Here is a 20,096-nt window from a genome sequence, read left to right as displayed (position 1 = left end):
AATATTTCAAAGAGATCTGAGGGCTTAGCCTGAATCAGTGTCTGTCAGGAAAGGGGGTTTGCAGAAACCGGAAGACATACTCATTTCCTGCTCTGACCATTAACATATGAATGAAAGCACTCTTAGCAAAGTAGGCTTCACAGGATTTTTAGGAATTCTTTCTTATGGCAAATTTACCCTGGATACCACTCTAGCAAGGCAAGGAGCTGCACCGCTTCCCCATCATAGGTTTTCAGGCTCAAATGGATTAGAGCCAGGAAGCACTTCTCCCAGAGGACATGGGGACTCGGGCTATGTCAGAATAGCTGGGGGGCAAGTGTCCATTGCTTCCACTTTGTCGCAGCCCCCCCGAGTCCTTCCATGATGGCCTCCCAAGTGATCGTGTTCAGCTTAGGTTGCCCTTCGCTGTGAGGAGACTTACCTGTTACTGACTATCCGACCAAGCTTTGGGGGCAGGGGAGTAAGCTGAGGCAGCATTTGCTACTAGAGACAAGCTTTCTGTCCTGTGACTTGCATTCCAGAGGTCGCTCACTCATCCTTAGCCATGGGGGGTAGTTACAATTCCTGAAACGAGGCAGAACGGTTCCCAACAGGGAAGTACTGCAGAATTTTAGTAATTTATGTGTGCCACAATATGAAAAAGGTTGAAAATTGCCACTTTGAAGTTGTTGACACAGCAGTGACTAAGGCGGGGTTCCTGCTTCTTTGGTACACAGTTTTGTAGGAGGGGTAGAACCATAATGGGTAAGTCATATTTATGTAAAGTTATGAACCAAGCACAAGGGGAGACTAACTAGGCTAGCAGTTACCCAGTGAAAGCAAAAGTAAAAGGTAAGCAAATTGCAGGCAGCAGTGAGGGAGGGAAGGGGGGAGATGACTGGTAGAGGAGGACAATAAGAAACCCACACCAGAAGCCAGTCAAGGGACATCAGTAAGTTTAGAACCATAGGCATTGCCAGTGTATTGAAATTGCCTGTTTTGAAATAATTTCATCGCCTTATGATATAAATTGTACTTTTCCTCTGCTTCCATTTCTCTATCTTGAAAACACTCATCTGTCCTGCTGGTGAATAACAACTACTTCGTGGGATACAGTAATATCACAAACTTAAATAATGATGTTGACCTAATAATTAGCAAGATTTAGAGCTAAACCCACTTTCCCACACCCAGAACTTTTTAGGAAAACTGAAAATGACACCATTCTTGAACCTCTTTTAGGACAACTCCACAGCTAGTCTGTTCTTTGTGATTCTCATACATTCCCTCCCCACCCCCACCCCCCCACCCCAATTGGTAGATTCATAAGAAAGGGGAGAGTTTATCTTGGCTCGGGTTGTCTTCTATGACCAGTAAGGGCAGTGCCACTGTGGTCCCAAAGCAAAGTGGCAGTTACGTTAGTATTGTTTTTAAAAGTTTTATTTCTCCAGAGTGTTTCTGGGTTGACCCAAAGCAATTTGGAGACAGAACTCTGCACAAAGTAATATCTGGGAGAGAAACTGTTGAAGGAGGAAAAAAGTTCAAGCCTGCTGTCTACTTGGATTGAAAGCTCAGAGGTTGCTTTTGGGTTTCTTTCAGCTGTAGCCTCAGGATGGCTTCAGAGCAAAGCTAGGTGTCAGGGTGGGCTTTGGGACATGTTTTCCTGCAGGCAGAGCAGAGCCCGCCTCCCCCCGTGGAAGGTAAAACATTCCAGGTGCTCCATTTCGCCTTCCTCACAGAGGAGCTGTGGGCATGCGGCCCTGAGCGGGTCAGTGAGATATATCGGGTTGGCCAAAAAGTTCATCTGTTTTTTTTCTGTAAAATAAATAAAAGACATAGTTTTCATTTTCATCAGTAACTGTATAGATTTGGGTATTTTGAGTATGTCAGTTGTTTCCTGCCACTGAATCAACGTGGTATAACATTGATTGTTCTCAGTGTCTCGAGTTGATCGCTGCCAAATTCAACTGGTCTGTCCAAATGTGGAGCATTGTCCAGTGAGAAATCGCAGCCACAAAGCTTCACAAACCACCTATGGCACGTTTGGTCAGTCATAGCACCTTCTCCACACACTGCACAAATTGTTTTTTGCATTTCAGTTATATTTTTAGCTTTCTTGAAATAATAAAGCACATTATGCTGAAAGTTGTGTATTTTCTTCCATCTTCTGTATTAAAGTGGCTACCCCCAAATTCACCAATTTTGATATTTTTTTTAAATGCACACTTATATGACAGCTGTCACAATAATCTTAACAAAATTGTTTTGAATGAAGTTAAGGACAACTAAGTATTACTAAAGCCATCTTTCAGAAAAAGACCAAACAAACTTTTTGGCCAACCCCATAGAAGGAAATACCTTTCTCCATAACACAAAGACCCATACAGAGAGAATTACCTTACCTTCTTCATTTGAACATGGTTGTGTGAGGTTATGAGTTAATGCCGGGGGGGCGTGGCAACCATTCTGTGAGAAGGGTAATAGGCTGCAAGAGAGGCCACAGAGTCAGAGAGAAGTTGACCCACAGTCTTGATACTGCCGTCATCCAACCAACCCTGCACTTATGTGTGTAGTAAAAACCCACTCTATTTGGGCATTCTGTAACTCGTAGGGGAATGATCTTAACTGACACATCGCCATATATTTAAAAATTGGAAGCAACCTAAATTTTAACCTGTTGATAGAGGATCACTTAAGTGAACTCTCATGATCTATACAATGGCATATACTGTGCGATCCTTATAAAAGACATTATCAAAACATTACTTAGGGATATAGGAAAATGTACTTTGATACACACGAGGAAAAGAAACATTTATACTGCTAGATAGCATGATAGCATTTGTTTAAAAATGTTCATATATGCGTTAAAAAATACTGGATGTATTCATCAACATTATATTAGTAGTTTTCTTTGTCTGGTAGAATTATGCTTGACTTAATTTCTTTCCATTCTGGTTGCCTTCATTTAACATAGAACTTTTCTAATCTAAAGAAGTCATGACTCTAAAAGTTATGAAGCTGACACTGCTGTATAGAAAGTATTGATTTACACAAATTATGTATTTGTAGACCCATTCCTCCTCTCTTCCACCCTATTTGAGTAAATGGTATAACCATCTACCCAGTTACTTCAGCTCCAACTTTACAAGGTGTATATCCTGAATTCTTCTAGGTGTTCTCACCTTTTCCTTCCATAACCATGTCTTTGCCTAGCCGTCTCAGGGGGCATGGGGGGCTTCTCCCGCAGAGCTCCCCCGGGCTGTGGTGGATGAGAATATTTCTACCAAGACGTGATCTGCTTGTGGGGGGAAGGTTGGCCAGTGTCTCAGAGGAGAAAGGTGTTTTAGCCTTTCTCTCAGTGGGCTTTTATTGAGTTTAGCTTGCATAGGGGATGCATATCAGAGAAAGGAGGTATGGTTTATAGATAACATTTCTGGGATCATGGGGTCCTTTTGAGTCAGGGTCTAGTAGGGTGATGCCAATCAGCTATAAAACCTTGGGAAACAAACTTATTCTGTGCTTGGACCCTTAACATTTAAATTGAGGACATTCTTAGCAAAGCAGGTTTCACAGGACTTTATGTATTCTTTCTTAGTCCTGATTGCCTCTCACTGGGAACCTCTGGTTCCAGCACAGGGCTGCACTTCTTATGAGCATTGTTCAGGCCTGAATCTGGCAGGGGAAGCAAGACAGCCAAATGATTAGGAGATTTTTTATAGATAGAACGAGGACTCAGACTAAGATAAAGCTGAGGATGAGAGTTTTTTGTCTCTTTTCCACATCCCCTGAGTCCTTCCCTAATGGCCCCTTCGTGGCTGTGCCTGTCTTGTTCTTCTTTTCTTAAGGAATCTTACCCATCATTGACTATCCAGCCATCCTCCAGGGATCAAGCAGGCTGAGGATAAGTTTTGTCTCCTTAGTGGGTTATGGTGCCAAGGTCCCCTCGCTGTGGGGCCTCTTCACCTGTCAGCGGCGTTGCAGCCTCTGAAACCAGGCAGGACAGTTCCCAGCAATCTTGGGTGATCTCAGCTCTTTCAGCTCTTTGTAACTTTACTGCCTTAGCACTAATCCAAGTCATTGTTTGTTTTTTGGTTTTGTTTTTAATTTTCATTTGAACTCTTAGCTTGATCTTTCACCTGGCCAATCTCACGTCCAGCTTCACATAGCATCTGAACATTTAAGAAAATTACGTTATATAATAGTTCAAGACTTGTTAGTCTATATGTAGGCCAATGAAATAGAATAAAGTACTCAGAAATAGATCTGCTCAGTATGTCAGAAGGGCAAGCATGAGTGGGGGGAAAGATGGATACTAGTAAATACCACCGGGGGATACTGGGTTATTCCTGTGCTAAAAGTGAAATTACATCCAACTATCTCATGCACAGAAGTCTATGTGAAACGTGTAAAGAGATACGTTAGATACCCTTTAAAATTTCAGGAAAGAGCCCTGGCTGGCATAGCTCAGTGGATTGAGCGCGGGCCTGCGAACCAGAGTATTGAGGTTCGATTCCCAGTCAGGGCATGTGCCTGGGTTGCAGGCCAGTTCCCAGCAGGGGATGCATGAGAGGCAACCATACATTGATGTTTCCCTCCCACTCTTTCTCCTTCCCTTCCCCTCTCTCGAAAAATAAATAAATAAAATATTTAAAATTTCAGGAAAGAGAAAACTTTTTCATGTTGGGGTAGAAAAGCATTTCTTAATGGGTCACAGAAAGCTCAAGCAAACTGTAAGGAAAAAGATTGATAATATTGCTCAGTTAAAATTTTAAAAAAGTGTTTATCAAAAGATACCCTAAATAGAAAGAAAAGACAAGCCTGAAACTGTGAGAAAATGTTTGTAACACATATAGACAACAAATGGTTATAATACAGCTTGTACCAGTTAAGTACAGACTTCAAGTCCAACTTAAAACCAAAAAAAAAAACCTCACCTGAAACAGCCTAAAGCTCTCAGTATTTTTAAAGCCATGATCCGATACCCGCAATATTTGCATTGTACCACACTGCCCCTTGCTCACCGGGTTCCCACCGAACTTCCCCTTTCTTCCTTCATCACTGCAGGGCCTTTTCTGTTCTGGGCCTTTGCCATTGCAAAGGCATCTGGGTCATCTCTGATTCTCTTCTCCCTGCTCTCTGCCAGGTGCTCTCATTCTCATCCTCAGGTCTCAGTTCAAAACTCATTTCCCAGAGTGGCTGTCTTTTTTGATCCTTATGAATGAACGATTGCTTACCTCTTACGGTGAGACTTTCCTAGTGAGAGAAGGCCCTGATGGTGCCGCCAGTACCACACTGGACTGGGCGGTAGGGGCCTGTGCTCCGCCCTCGATGCTGACAGAGTTTCCCATGACTTTATCTTGGGTCTCATATGGGCCTGTAAAATCCTACACCCAATTCCATTGTGGGGCGTTTCCCCACACCACCAGGCAGTTCTCTGATACCATCTGGGTATCCTGCAATTCAGCTCACTTCTGATGCTGTGTATCTGGAGATAGCATTAGATCCCACAGGTTAAGGGCTCAGCCCTACGAGGCTGCCCCCCCCACTCCCACTTGAGATGCCAGTTGCAAGTCCAGGTTGTCGCCTGTGCTACCAGCATCCCCCTTCCTTGGTTTCATTTTCTAGAGCATCTGATGGAACTCGGGAACATTTTACTACCTAGATTGCCTGTTTATTATAAGGATGTAGTTCTGGAATAGGCAGGTAGGAGAGATGCATAGATCAAGGAATGGGGAGAGGGCACGGAGCTTCTGTGCTGTCTGTCTTTACACCACTCTCCCCAAATCTCCAGGTGCTCACCGACCTGGAAGCTCCCAAACTCTGCCCTTTGGGGGTTTTTATGGAGGTTTTATTATATAGGCATGTTAGGTGAAATCATTGGCAGTTGGTGACTAGACTCATTTTCCAGCCCCTCTTCCCCCTCCCTTATTTGGGAAGGGTGGGGGAAGCGTAGGACTGGAAGTTCCAACTCTAATCATGTGGTAGATTCTACAGCCAGTTGCCCCCCACCCTCCCTTCTCAGGCGTCTTTCCAAATATACTTCATTAACATAACAAAAGGCCTCTACTCTGCTTTCTTTCAGGAAATCCGATAGGGCTTTAACACCTCTTTTGCTAGGAATGGTGGGCTATAGCCAAATGTGTATTTCTTTTTCTTTTTTTTTTAGGATTTTATTTACTTATTTTTCGATTGAGGGGAAGGGAGGGAAAATGGGAGAGAAACATCAATATGTTGTTGCCTCTCATGCTGCCCCTACTGGAGACCTGGCCTGCAGTCCTGACATGTGCCTTGAGTGGGAATTGAACCAGTGACCCTGTGGTTTGGAGGCTGGCACTCAATCCACTGAATCACACCAGCCAGGGCCAAATGTGCATTTCTTACAAGTCATTTCTTACAGTGTCTCAGCTGGTTCAGTGTTCTTCATATTGCAGGTTATGAGACTCGTGAGTGTGCACTGAAGTCAGTTCAGCGAGCCATAGTCAACATTTTTATCAAACAATAGAAGAGAACGAAAATATTAGGGTACTGCTCATATTTAGATTGGTGAGCTTTTATTTTATTTACATGTGTATTCTGTGCAAATACATACATGAACCACACAAGTTGTTGTCAGGATGTTGGAAAACCTCATCTAGACGTCACCGGAGGTTCATTCTACTTCTTAAGTTCTATGGTCAGTTACAGGATTACTAAAGAACCTTAGGTAGACAAAGGCAGCTTTACTTCTTTTAAGTCCTCTGAAGCAACTAAAGAAAGTCTTTCTGAGCACGATCCCTTAGCCGTTGGTGACTTGAATAACTAGGACCCAAAATGAAGCATTGATTTCAGTAGGATATGCTTAAAATCTCTGGGGAAAAAATTCTTTAAATAGTTCAAATAAGCCTGCAGAAAGTTGCATTTTTATTATTAATTTGCTTAGGAATACTTTTCCTAGTAAGCTTTGGACCAATTCAGAAAAAAATCTAATAGAATCTTCTATGGGAAAGTTAATTTTATCAGGTTTTCCGGACTTTTCTTCCCTTTTGTTGCTGTTATTACTTTGTGAGTTAAACTGCAAGTTAAGACATGGACTCCTTGACAGAAGACTCCTGGGATTTGCTTTCTCGTTACCTGTCTTTCCCTGGAAGACTGGTCCAGGGCTCTCGGGGGCCATGGAGATCAGTTTTAGTGTGAGAAATATCCTTGCAGGGATAGTCTTTTTTGCTCTAAATGCAGATCTTTTCCCTTGTGAATCTCCTGTTATAAGTCATCAGGAATGAGTTACAAATAAGCCTAGGTTAAAAAAGTCTTTGTCCTTTTTATTCTTGCCTTTTTCCATATATTCACTTAATTTTTAGCTTTTGCTAGAGATATTTGTCAAAAGGAAGAACTCCCAATCTTTTGGCTAAAATGGCACATCTTATCTTCCCCATCCCCACTAGTATATGCAAGTATTAAGAATAATAAGACAAATACTGTGTACTAGACTCACCAGTTAATAATTTGCCATTTTTCTTTATCTACATAATACACACACAAACCACACATACACACACGTTTTGTTTGTGTTGAACTTCTTGAAGGTAAGAGGTAGTTTTGTTGACATTTTGCCCCTTAACATACCAGTGTGCACCTTACATGAACAAGGATGTTTTCCTATATAAGCACAATATCCATATATCGCATCCATATACCCAACATGTAGTTCACATTGACATTTCTCCAAGTGCACTCAAAATGTGCTTGGTGGCACCTTTTTCTTCGTAGTAGTTTTCCCCCAATCTAGGACTCATACTCCAAAATGCTTCTTTCATCCTCTGTCTTTAGTCTATAGTGTAAAACAGTCCCTCAACTGTGTTACATGCTGACTTTGGCATTTTGAAGACTCCAGACCAGTCTGTGGGATGTCCTACAATCTGGATTTTTCTGATTGTTTCCTCATGTAGATTCAGATGGAACATTTTTTGTGAAAATACTGCCTCAGTGATGTTGTGCATTTCCAGTGTCATCACACTGTTGGTGAAACTAGGTAATCCACGGGGTGAGGACTTGGACAGTCTAAACCTTTTCTCCAGCAGTTGGTTTTTTTTTTTACCCAGGGTTTTTAGTGTCTGTTGATACAGTAATTAAGAGTAGTGAAGTAGTACATTTTTAATTCTTTCTCCTCTTAAATTGACATAATTCTGTAAAGAAGGGCTTCCCTCCTCGCTGTGGTGTGTGTGTGTATAGGAATATGGACTTCTGGGCACCTTTTTCCAATGATAGCAGCCACCACTGAGTGTTTATTATTTGTCAAGTACTGTGCTGAGGGTTTTGTTCTGTACATTCTCATATAATTCTCCCAACATTCTTGGAGAAGTAAATTTTATAACTGTTCCCATTTTTTACATAAGAAAACTGCGACTTGGCGACTTAAATGACCGGCTCTTGCTCACATAAATTGGAAGGACTCCAGCCAGGTAACTGATGCCACTTCTTATGATCCGGAATGCCGTCCAGGATCTTCTTTCTCAGACTCTGCCCGACCCCCAGGGTCCTGACTAAAGGGCACTTCTCAGCCCAGGGCTGAGAATACCAGCCTGGTCCCCGGCCCTCCCCTGTACTTGTTTCTCCATTTCAGAGTCTGTTGCCCCCTCTCTCCCAGCTCCTCTCCAGTTTCCCCCACTTCTCTCCAGCGCACCGCCTCCACCTTGGTTCAGGGCACACACACAAGCTCAGTGCGCCCAGCTTGGCCGGCTGGTTGGAAGAATAGTTATGGATTTGGGAGCCATTCTCTAGGTTTCGACTCCGGAATGTGCCACAACCCTACCTTTTTTCTTGGGGTATCATGGTCCCCACTCCTGAAAACTTTAAAAAAAAAGAGTTGTTATTTTTTATGATGCTTAAATTGTCTCAAGCTTTTCTGGTGAAGACCCCTTCTGTTTTGCTCATTGTCCTGTTTGTCACTCCCCTTTAGTCTCATAGCTTTACTCGCCATCTCTTTCCTTCTCCTTTTCCCCTCCCTTCCCCTTCCTTTTTTCCTTCCTCCCTCCCTCCTACCTTCCTATCTACCTACTAAGACACAACTAGAGGTATGTTCTTTGCTACTGGGTATCACTGCTTCCAAGAAAAATACCCCCCCTTTTTTTGGGGGGGTGAGTGTAGTATTCTTCTGCTGTTGATAGCAAGGCAGAAGTGAAGGGTGGTAGAAAGAAACCTCCGCCTGGTTTCCAGTCATAGTTGTCCAGGACGGCCGAGGATGTGTACAGACCGCAGCCCTGGCCTCTCTCTCTGCTCCTGCCTGGTCACTAGCCTGTCAGGCCCTAGTAATCAGATAGTTGGGACATTCTGTGAAAAAGAATTCCTGTTTTTGAGGACAGAAAGAAAGACAGCATTTCAAAAGGCATTTTCTGTGAACTTGATTTGAATAGTGGTCCTTTTCTACCCTTCCTTACAAACTTGAAACTGCAAAGAAGTAATTCTTTGTGATAGAAATGCTAGTAAAACACTATTAATAGAATGGAGGTTTGTCTGCCATGTTATTGCTATATATTTTCAGAAATAATTACTGGCTACTTTTCAAAATCAAATTAATTATCTTAATGGAGTACTTAGTTGACTAAGTTTAAAGTTCACTCCATTTTAATGTTTGTTCTCTTGAATGTCCCATCAAGGGAACAGAAAAAAGGATTTTTATTTTGTGTTGCAGTTTCAGGTATGAGGTTTTTTATTTGTTTTTTTGTTTTGTTTTTTAACGTAGTAAGGCACCCAAAAGTAGTAATGGTCTAGGAATCCAGTGAGCAGAATTTTTCAGTTTTGATTACATACAGTATATGACAAGTATTTTATTTTAATGTTAAATTGGTACTAATGTTTAATTGGCCTGTGCCCTCCTCTTTGATTCTTTGGCATAATTTTTCCCGGAAGTCAACATTTTTTAAACTGCTTAATTATAATTATCTGGAGCAGCAATTTTCAACCTTTTTTATCTCATGGCACACATAAACTAATCACAAAATTCTGTGGCACAGCCAAAAATAACATTTTGTTACTGAACTGAGGGGAAAAAAATAGGGATAATTTTGATTCATTCACACTGATGGCTACTGTTACGTTGGCTGTTGTCATTTTTTTGTTCACAGCCTAAGGGGAAAAAAAGGTCAGCGCCCGTGACTAAATCGTCAGTTTTGCATGTTTTAAAAATTCCTGAGGCACACGGTTGAAAATTGCTGATCCAGTGGTGGTAACAAATAAGTGTCAGACTGTGTACTCTTACACATTTCTTTCGTCTTTGTGTTTCATCTTTATGTTTCCTAGTGTGACCGTAGGTTAAAGTAGTCAACCTTGGCAGGGTAATTGCTCTGTAATTGACACAGTTGGGGCAGAAATCAGAGGACACCATTAAAGCTCTTGAAAAAAGCCAGCTTTTCCAGTGTTGTAGGACAGTCTGCAGGGTGATGCTACTCTCAGTTCCCTGAACAGCATCCACAGATCTGACTCCTGTTCCAGGGAGTCTGCTTTGAGTTGTTCTGTTGGTGGGAAGACTTGATAGAGATTTTTTTATATTGAATTCTTGGATGTTTTTTGAAATTTGATAAATCCGCTTTTATAATAGAGAAAAGGGTGAATGGAGTGCAGTGTAGTTGTTGGTGACATTCATGTTTTTATTTTAAAATTGTCTCCTCTATGAGGATGACATGAATTTTGAAAAACGGTTTTATTGACTAATTTGGAGTCATTATTAATTATAAGTGCATATGCCGCTAAGGTAGTTTCTAAGGCAAAAATCTTACAAAAAAGCTTAAATATGACCATTAGATACAGAAAGTGGTATGTTTTATTGATGTAAACATTTTAAAGCCTACTCTAGTGTTTTACTATATCTGTCTTATATTTACGTCATATACATTTTATTTAATCTTACAGTTTTATATGATAAAATTGCTCCTTTCTATGGGACTCCCGACTGAGTACTTTTTTTGTTGTTTGATATTTTGTATGTGTAATGGATGATTTGTAAAATGGTTTATGATAGCCTGCTCTCATTTTTTTTCTCACCTAAATTCAGGGAAGTTTCTGTTAAACAGTTGACTACAATGTGGATGTTGCCATTCATAAAATCTTGGAAAGGATTTTGTAATTTTGGTATGATAAGTGAAAAGTTAGAAGCTCTCTAAATGTAATATGGCGTCCTAGAACATGACAGCAGTGGACAACCTATGGAAATCTGAACAAAACCTATAATTTGATTAATAGTAATGTTCTTAAGTTAATTTTTTAAGTTTGATAAAATCTATGGTTATGTAAGATAATAACATTAGTGGAAGTTGAGTAAAGGCTATATAGGAACTTTCTTCATATTTAGTAGAAATTTAATTCATCGAGTGCAGATTCTGTTAAATACAGATTCTATATGACTAAACCGTACGCTCTAGCAGTCAGAGTTCAGTGGGGCCTGAGGCTGGTCTCTTTATTCCTGAGTCTTACAGTCTCATTAGCAAGTCAGGTCTTCTTCATAAAAAGGTGAATAACTGGACCTTTACAAGCCACTCTGTGCCAGTGAATGATACAGAGTCCTGTAAGGCAGCAGACACTTGGGATGTTTGGGGAAGTCTTCGCAGAACAGGTGAAACATGAGCTGAGCTGGGACCGGTGAGAGTACAATTTAATTTAGGGAAGTAATGGAGAGGTTGTTCTAAAGGGCAGGCAATAGCATGAATTTTGAAAAACAAATTACCCGTGGTGATGCAGAATGGGTTCATTGGAACTAAATGAGCTAATGGAGACTTGTGATCTAAGTGTGGGGTCATAAGGGTCTGACTAGATGGTGGCAGTAGAAATAAAAGGAATTGAGAACTGACAGGAGCTGGTGATTATGGATACAGGATCACAGAAGAAAAACGAGTCGATGGTGACTAATTGGCATCTTGACCCGGTGGAAGTAACTTAGGGGATTTGTGTTAAACATTTCCATTTTCAGGAAAAGCAGGACTTCCAGTTAGAACTGGCTGGCAAGAAGTTAAGAGCATGGGAGAGGAGCAAGAGGGTTAGGGCCCGTCCTCATTGGCGAGCAGGAGAAAAAGCCAAGAAAGAAATTTAATGGACACAGTCAGAGAGGAAAGAGTGGCCTCCATGATGACAGTGTTCCTGAAGCAATGGGAGGCGAGTTTCTGCAGGAGGGCATGCTGTCTGTGACTGCAGGGTTGTCAGAGAGGACGACCGAAATGTTGAAGTATTTGCTGTCCGAATGGTTAATCCGTTTTAGGAGAATGGTGGGCCTGGCATTACAGGAATGGGAGAGTGAGGATATGTGTGTGTGTGTGTGTGTGTGTGTGTGTGTGTGTGTGTGCGCGCACACACACACACACATACATAAAAGGGAGTTGTTAAGAAGTGGAGGCAGCAAATCTACTTTTAGAAAGAGTTTGTGCAAAGACAAGGATATGTATACAGGGCAGCAAAGAGGGCAAAAGAAGGTTATTTTAATTAAATTGAAAAGCATTTATCCCGTGCCAATTAATGTGCAAGGCACTGTGTTAGGGGCAGTGGAGGACACAAAATGTGATTAAAATATAGTGTTTTTCCCTCCTGAAAAAATGCTACCTCCAGTTCTCTTGGCATTAGATAGGCAGTTCATCTTAAGCAGAACATTGGAGACCCTGGAATTAAACTTGCAAATAGAAGGACAAAATCAGTGACAGAACAACTGAAGATTGGGGTTGGGAGGCAGATGCAGAAACCCGTGCAGCAATAAAAACAAGAGAGAAAAGATGACACTGCTTTTGCAGGTAAGGAAGGAGACACCTTGGAGGGAACGGAGGCCTTCTTCTCCTAAGGCACAGGGGAGGAGGCAGGTGGGTAGTGCAACAGCTGTTCTGAGGCAGAGTCAAACACCAGTGAAGATCCCAGGAAATCTCCACTATGAATGGAATGTGCAACAGACAGACCAGGGGTATATTTTCTGCCTTTGAAAATTTCCTGGTAGATGGAAAAATGGGGCTATTGGTGCTTTTTAAATGAATGAATGAATGAATGAATGAATGAATGAATGAATGAATGAAAAAATGAAGCACCTGAATCTCTGAAGGTATTGCTTTTGGCTGAGGGGTTTTTTTAATGTCTGAAGAAATAGTCATTTTTAAATTGCTCAGTTGTGTGAACGTCTCGGTGCCTCTTAGTTTACTAGGGTTTGTGTCAGATGTGGATTTTCACAGAGCTTTGGAGTCCAGGAAAGGTGATAGGAGAGAGAGAGACATACATGCAAGCTCTTAGCAGGTGCTTGCCAACTGAACTCTGATCTGAGGTAGAAAGCAGCCACGTGCCTGACCTGTACACACAAAGTTGGGGGATTCAGAGGAGGAAGAATTGGGGCAATTCTCCCACAATTTCAGTTGAATAGGGCCTTGAAATAAATTTGCCATATATTTACCCGAAGGCCTTGTTTTCTTCATAGACATTATTTTCAACACATTTAGAAAATGTGACTGTGTGCTCATAGTCCTTGGTCATAACTCCGTAACAGTGCATGCAGAGTTATGGACCACACAAATGAAGAAGTAATGATTCTGTAGCAGGCACTTAGGTAATGCTGTTGCAGGACTTGGGCTTGGACATTGCTGGGTGGAATGTCTGGGTCATTGCACTGATTTTTCCAGTTTATGTATGTCGGCTTGCCTTGAAAGTGCTAGTGCTTTATTACAATATCCTAAGTGCATGTAGCCAGAAAATAGGTGCAGGTCAGTCGGAGAAAAGAGCTAGTCATTAGTGCTGTGATTTGACTTTTATAGTCTGACACAGGAAGACATGTAGAGGGGAAGAGGAAGGAAATAAAAGTAATGTGGGGAGGGGAAAATGTTCACTTTTTCCTTTGAAGTACCTTCTTTAAAAGCATTTCAGGATCCTCCTTAACAGTGAAGGGGAGCAGTATTTGCCACCCCACACATTTGTCAATAAGCTGCTTTATGAAATCGTGTTTAGAAAATTAGAAAAGAGACTATTAGGCTATCAGAGTATGAGCGTGACAAGTAATTTACTTAAAGGCATTAATTTAAATGTGATCGCTGCAGAAGTTAGAGTTTCTCAGCACTTATTCTCATAGAATGTTGTTAAGCAGAGAGAGTCTGAGTTGAAGGGATTTCTGTTGAGGGATGTGTTAACTCAGCACCCGCCTGTCACCTCCCCCTTACCCCCTTCCACTCGAAGAGGCAGCAGGGCTGCCCACAGCCAAGCCTGATGCAGCCTCAATCTTGAGGCGGCCTCTGCTGAGGTCAAGCACTCCCATTCCAGCCTCTTGAGGGCTTTCTCCATGTGTCGGCAGTGTGCTGGTAAAAATGACTTTAAACTCTTGTCAGAACAGTTACTGGTGCATGCATCACAGTCCCACTCAGATAAACCTGTCACAACATAGAGGCGGCTGCTGGAGAAGTGTACAAGGGCAGGCCTCTAGCTTTTCATTCGAGCATCACTAAACGTGCACAGAGTGCCCAATTATTTCAGCATTATTGAGCAAGCCTACAGGAGGACCCAAGCCTTGCTACATTAGATTTTCTTTAGTAATTTGCTCAAGTACCGCTGAGGACACTTAAAGGGGCTTAAAACGGTGGCTGCAACCAGTTTCCTTTTCTGGGTTGTTAATTCAGGTTTTCTCTTTCAAATTAACTCCTGCTGCATGCTGTGCAGTGGTTCTGGGAGAACTGTTTTACACTAATTTTCTCAATTTTCAGCTTTTTTTGTTCAACATAACTGCTTTAACAGTTAGTCACATATATGTTTTGATTAGAAATGCATGATATGTTTTGGAGAATAAAATACAGGTGCTTTATTAAAGAAATCTGAATTTCAGCTATTAAAAGTTACTTAGACAATTGCAAAACCCCCAAGTCTAAGTCAAAAAGACAGCATTTCTTCATTAAGCATCTTCCTCCTTCCCTCCCCTTTAAATATTTATTTATTTAATCAGTCCTTCATGGGTGCTGGGTTTTCCATGATTTTATTGTACATCTCTTCTTTCTTTTTTTTGGGTGGGGGGTGATGCAAATATAGGGAACAAGTTCAATATCTTTGTCTCATTTCTCACAGCAGCAACAACTCCAGGCCCAGCATTTATCACATGGACATGGTCTGCCTGTGCCTCTGACCCCACACCCTTCTGGGCTTCAGCCCCCTGCCATTCCACCCATCGGTAGCAGTGCTGGCCTTCTGGCCCTCTCCAGTGCCCTGGGAGGCCAGTCCCACCTTCCAATCAAAGATGAGAAGAAGCACCATGACAATGATCACCAAAGAGGTGAGCCATTCTCTTGGGAGGTCAACCTGATATTACCTACCTGCTGCTGAGGGTAGGTTCTGGATGCCACTGTTTTCATTCTGTCTCTCTCTCTCTCTCTGGATTTAATTTCCCATGGACTAAACAAAGGATTTCTGCTGGAAGGTAAATTAATTATTAGAAGCAGTCTTTTGCCAAATGAGATCCTACTGGTTGGCAAGAGTTAATGCATTCCTTAAAAACAAGGGGTTCTGTTTTTTGGTTAATATCTTTGATCCCTCCCTTGCTACTACGTACTATGTTCCCTGAGTCTAAACTGGTAATGAAATCCCACGATGCTTTGTGCTTGAAATAGTGTCTGTCATTAATAGCTAATTTTGACCAAATGTATTTTTGGGAGAGACTTGGAGATAAAGGCTCACCTTATAGTTTGACAGAATCAGTAATTATAATTTATAAATCATATCAGCCTATATAGTGCATTAAAAATCTCACAGGTAAGAAAAACAATTTTAGTAGTCTTAGTAATTGGGAAAACACAGCCCACATGAGTAAAACCTGTTGGTTTAATTACCTTTCTCATCCAGTCTTATTAGAAGCATGAAATGAACTCAATTTTAGAACACAATTGTTTGTGTAGTATAATTGATACAAAGACCAGTACTGCTCCTTCTAGGTTGGTTTCCTTTCTTCACTAAAGTAGATGATGGTATAGAGACATTTTTACGTGACTGTATGTTCGTATGGCGCTTAATAATAATTTGTGTTAGTTAATGGCAGAAAAGCAAATGAAAAGCCCTCTCCCAGCATTCCTTTATGGAAACTTACTTATTAGCACATGGGTGGTTCATTGGTTGGAAGGGTGTGACTCATGATTAAACCTTCTTATCTACTCCTGTTGCAGTGTCATTACTGTGAATTATAATCCTGGGTAAATGATATTTATCACATAAAATAAATTTCCCATCTCTGATGTTGGAAGCACTGTAATATTTGTCATCCAGTTATCTTAATGCGATGGTTCAGAGCTAAGGCGTAATTACAAATACTTTTATAAGTGGGAAAGTTGATAAGGAGTATGAATAATAGGAATATTCACCTTTGGTTACTGAAATTGTGTTAAAGGTAGATTGGCACTTTGTGAATCTGCTTGAGTAGTATTAATAATTAACTTTACAGCAAATTCGACATCTGTGCCATTTATTATTTAGCAGGGATCAAATTTGATAAATGTATGATTGTATGTAAACTAACCAGAACTTTTCTTTTTTCCTTCTTCCCACCACTTGATCTGCATGTGTTGGTGCTGTTTTGCCTGTAGACAGAGACTCCATCAAGGTAGGCCTCAAATTCACAGGTGAAGGGATGGCTTAAAGGGGCTCAGAGTGATCTGAGTATATCTAGTAGTGAATTCTTTGAGATTTAGAGAGTGATTTGGTAGGCCTTACCAAACAGTGGTTAACTGCATTTTTGGAATACTTCAGTTGTGTGGTTGAGATTTTTGAAAATATTGGTTCTATTTCTCTATCAGAATTAGATTTGTAGACCCAGATTGAATTATATGATCTGGCTTGCATTGCTCATTTTATTGTCTTGCTTTGTGAAAAAAAAAATATTGCTTTTCTTCAGGCTTTTTGGATATAAGCTAAATAAATAATAAGGAAAAGAAGTAAATAATAAATTGGCTTATAAGGAAATACACATGAGTCTCATATTTTAGAAAAACAATTTCATCCTACAAAACTCTTTATCAAAACATTTGTTTAAAAGCATTTTTCTTCACCAGAGAGAACTTTTTTAAATTCAATAACATTTTGGCTTCCAGTATAGCAAGTTATTCTCTTTGAGTTTTGCATCTGTCTTATCTGCCTTCTGTATCTCTTTACAGGCAAGTTTTCAGGAAAGAGGAAAAGTATTTAGGGCCTGATGATTTGGATATGCTTGTGTAACACCAGAATATGGGATATGCTAGGGATGTCTGAATTTATATACCGTAGTAAGCAAATAAGAAAAACAGGCTACCATGGCAGGAAGTGAGTAAAATATGGAAATTGCTTGATCACTTTTGAGCCAGGCTCAATGTAAATACGCTACTGGTAATGCATAATTATATTGTATGTTGTATTTTGTGTAGATTAGGAAGGAAAGGGCAGTTCTTAGGTGTCGATTGAAGTACAGATGCTATCAGTTCCTTATGTATTCTACAGTTGAATGTTTTGGACCATAAGCAATCAGATCTCTTGCAGTTTTTAATGACATTAATTCACACAAAGACTGAAATCTTCCCTTGGATTCACCTGTGCTGTCACTTTGAATACCTCTTTATTTCTGCCCTTTTACAATAAAAGGGAAGTACGGTTTTTTCCAGAGCTCTTAATATAGTGGAAAATAATAATTAATCTGTTTTACCCTTCAAGATTCTTTGTAATTTGAAAGGGCATCTGCATGCCCATAGAAATGTCAACATTTACAATTGGAACTGCACACATTGAATTATTTAATTATGCATTTACAGTTGTGTATTTTGTTGTTTAATATACATATCAATGCCTAGATTAAAAAGTATTCTTAGAGTGTAGTAAGTGTTCCTCCCTTGTGTACTCAGGAAGTAGTAAGTAAATGCATTGACCAGGATTAGCAGATAGCAGCCATTGGAAATCCTGTCTAGTTATTCTGAGGCCATAATATAAACATTCCCTGCCCTCTTATGAGAAATGCATACCTCTAGGCAGGCCAGTGAACTAAACAAAAGCCTCCTCTCCCACCCCAATTCCAGAAGACCGTGGAAATATTTGCACTTCGGTGCACACTTTTGTGTCAATTACATTTTATATTCCCTCATGCCAGAGTAGGGTGTATTTTGAAATCATCTATAATCATTCAGTATGAGTCTGGGAGTGACTGTCTATATAGCTAGAAGCCAGGGGGAAAACAAAAAGGAAATAGAGGTGGGTGGTTTTGCTTTGACTTATTATGGAATGCTCGCTACCATGTAAATAGATTTTGGGGGGGTGTCCGTTCTCAAATTTGAAGTTGTGTCACGTCTGGGGCTGTCCTGCAGCTTTGAAAGGTGAAATAGTTTGCTAATTTTTGTAGCCGTGTTCTGTGGTGCTCAAAGAAGCAGTTAGTTGCTTGTTCCATCGATCGGCCTCATCTTCCAGTAAGTGGTTCCTGTTAAGAGGGGCTTTTTATGATTGTGCGCCGTGTGACTTGAGATGGTTTTTATCAGCCCGAGTGTGCCCGTTGCCTGCAGTTGGAGTCAGGCTTGTGTGAAATAATTTATTCATGCAGGATAATGCTCCTTAACATTTAACAGGTAATGAATGTGACATAAATTTCCTTCTTGCTTTTAATTTTTCCCTTTCCTCTTCTAATGTGCAAACAGGCAGCTCTGGTACTCTAAATAATAAGTAATTTTTGGCCATCTGTCAAAAGGAAATTTCAATACAAATTTAAATTAATGGTGCCTGAAATTTTTTATAGCTCCTCTAAAAGCCTCTAATGTGCAGAAAATTCTGAATCTGCTGGTAGTAATTAGTGTTGCATGTAATGAGGATGTGGGCAGTGTTACACAGCCCCAGTGTAACATTTTGATACGGTAGCAAAATTTTGATTTATACAAGGTTATGGATGGGTTTAATTATGAGAGACACTTGAAAATGCTTTTTTGATGTTACAGATTATTAAACAGGGCAGATTTCAGAATAGCTTATAAAATATAAATTTGAACTTAATGTAAAGATTTAGGTAATTAAAGTGCTTTAACTTTAGATGTCAAGTAAAGTGAAAGAAATTTCTCCTGTTTAAGTGTTTGGCTTTTTCCTCCTTTTCCTTTCTCTCCTAGGTAGTTCTGTGGCCAGTAAACCACATGCTATCAGCTTTATTGATCTTGTTTTCTACAGCTCCAATAGCCAAGTTCATTCCTAAGCCTGTTATTTGCAGACCTGTATCTGAAGTTTTTCAACAATGGTGGTGAATGTAGATATGGACCTAAAGGAAAAAGCAGTGTAGGAGCCCAAGAATTGACTGATTTGGTGATGAGCAACCAGAACGGTGTGTGTTCTAGGGTTGTTGACACCTGTTTGTCACTTGGCTATCCAGTGACTCCTTGTGACTGATTTGGAGTCTGAAAGTGGCAAGAAATGGACCATGGCTCACTCTGATGCTTAGTGGTAGGGCGAAAAGCCCAAAGATCTTTTTTAAAGACTTCCAAAATATTTAAGTTCCCACTTCTCTTTTCTGGGTGGGGACATTCTCACTCTGGAGGGTTTGGAGCTACTTCTCTCACCCCATGAAAAGACGTAAGTGAAACCAAGGAAATGTGTGTTGGGGTGATGGAACGTTCCCTCTGCCCATCAGTCCTACTCAAGTTGGCTGACTGCGAAGTGGTGGCAGAGAGGACATTCCCACACGCCGCCAGTTGCTTCATAGTTGCTTGAGGTACCAGTTCATGAAGAGGAGTTATCAGTGTCCTCACATCACTGCCAGTTTTCATCTGCGGGGCTGGAATGGGGGGTAAGGATTCACAGCTGTGGTAGGCAAATTGCCTAAAACTTGGTAGGAATTTGGAGTTGAGAAATTAGCCTAGTTCTAATTTCCACCACCCCCACCACCCCGAAAATGTTTACAGAGTTCTAATACCATCTAGCAAAAAAATAGGCACCAAAATCAAGACCAGCTTGTAATATAAAACGCAGAATTCACTATTACCAGCTATTGATTACTTCCATGGCCTCTCCCAACTTGTAATAATTTTGTATGCTTTATTACTTCATAAGTCCTTTTATATGTATCTACCTCATTCTGAATGCATTAACCTCCTCAGGTCAGATCTGTGAGGGATTTGCCGTGTTTTATTTGCAGACTATAACATAAGCACATTTTTTTACCTCTA

At 40.7% G+C, this 20,096-nt stretch overlaps 1 protein-coding gene across 9 annotated transcripts in view; it reads left to right on the top strand.

Annotated features, from left to right (window-relative positions):
• Positions 1-20,096, top strand: part of LOC119035888 (transducin-like enhancer protein 4) — a 144,799-nt gene that overhangs the window by 59,990 nt on the left and 64,713 nt on the right. For 5 of the 9 annotated variants that reach the window (XM_053656222.1, XM_053656225.1, XM_037127393.2 and 2 more), the window contains 2 exons: positions 15,019-15,223; positions 16,524-16,540. In XM_053656222.1, coding sequence (XP_053512197.1) covers positions 15,019-15,223; positions 16,524-16,540 — 222 coding nt within the window. The remainder of the gene's footprint in view (positions 1-15,018; positions 15,224-16,523; positions 16,541-20,096) is intronic. The other 4 variants (XM_053656223.1, XM_037127394.2, XM_053656224.1 and 1 more) reach the window with 1 other exon arrangement.

Source organism: Artibeus jamaicensis, unplaced genomic scaffold, assembly GCF_021234435.1.
Source record: "Artibeus jamaicensis isolate MK-2021 breed Jamaican fruit bat unplaced genomic scaffold, CSHL_Jam_final scaffold_1964, whole genome shotgun sequence".
Classification (NCBI taxonomy): Eukaryota; Metazoa; Chordata; class Mammalia; order Chiroptera; family Phyllostomidae; genus Artibeus; species Artibeus jamaicensis.
This window is presented reverse-complemented; position numbering and strand designations above follow the sequence as displayed.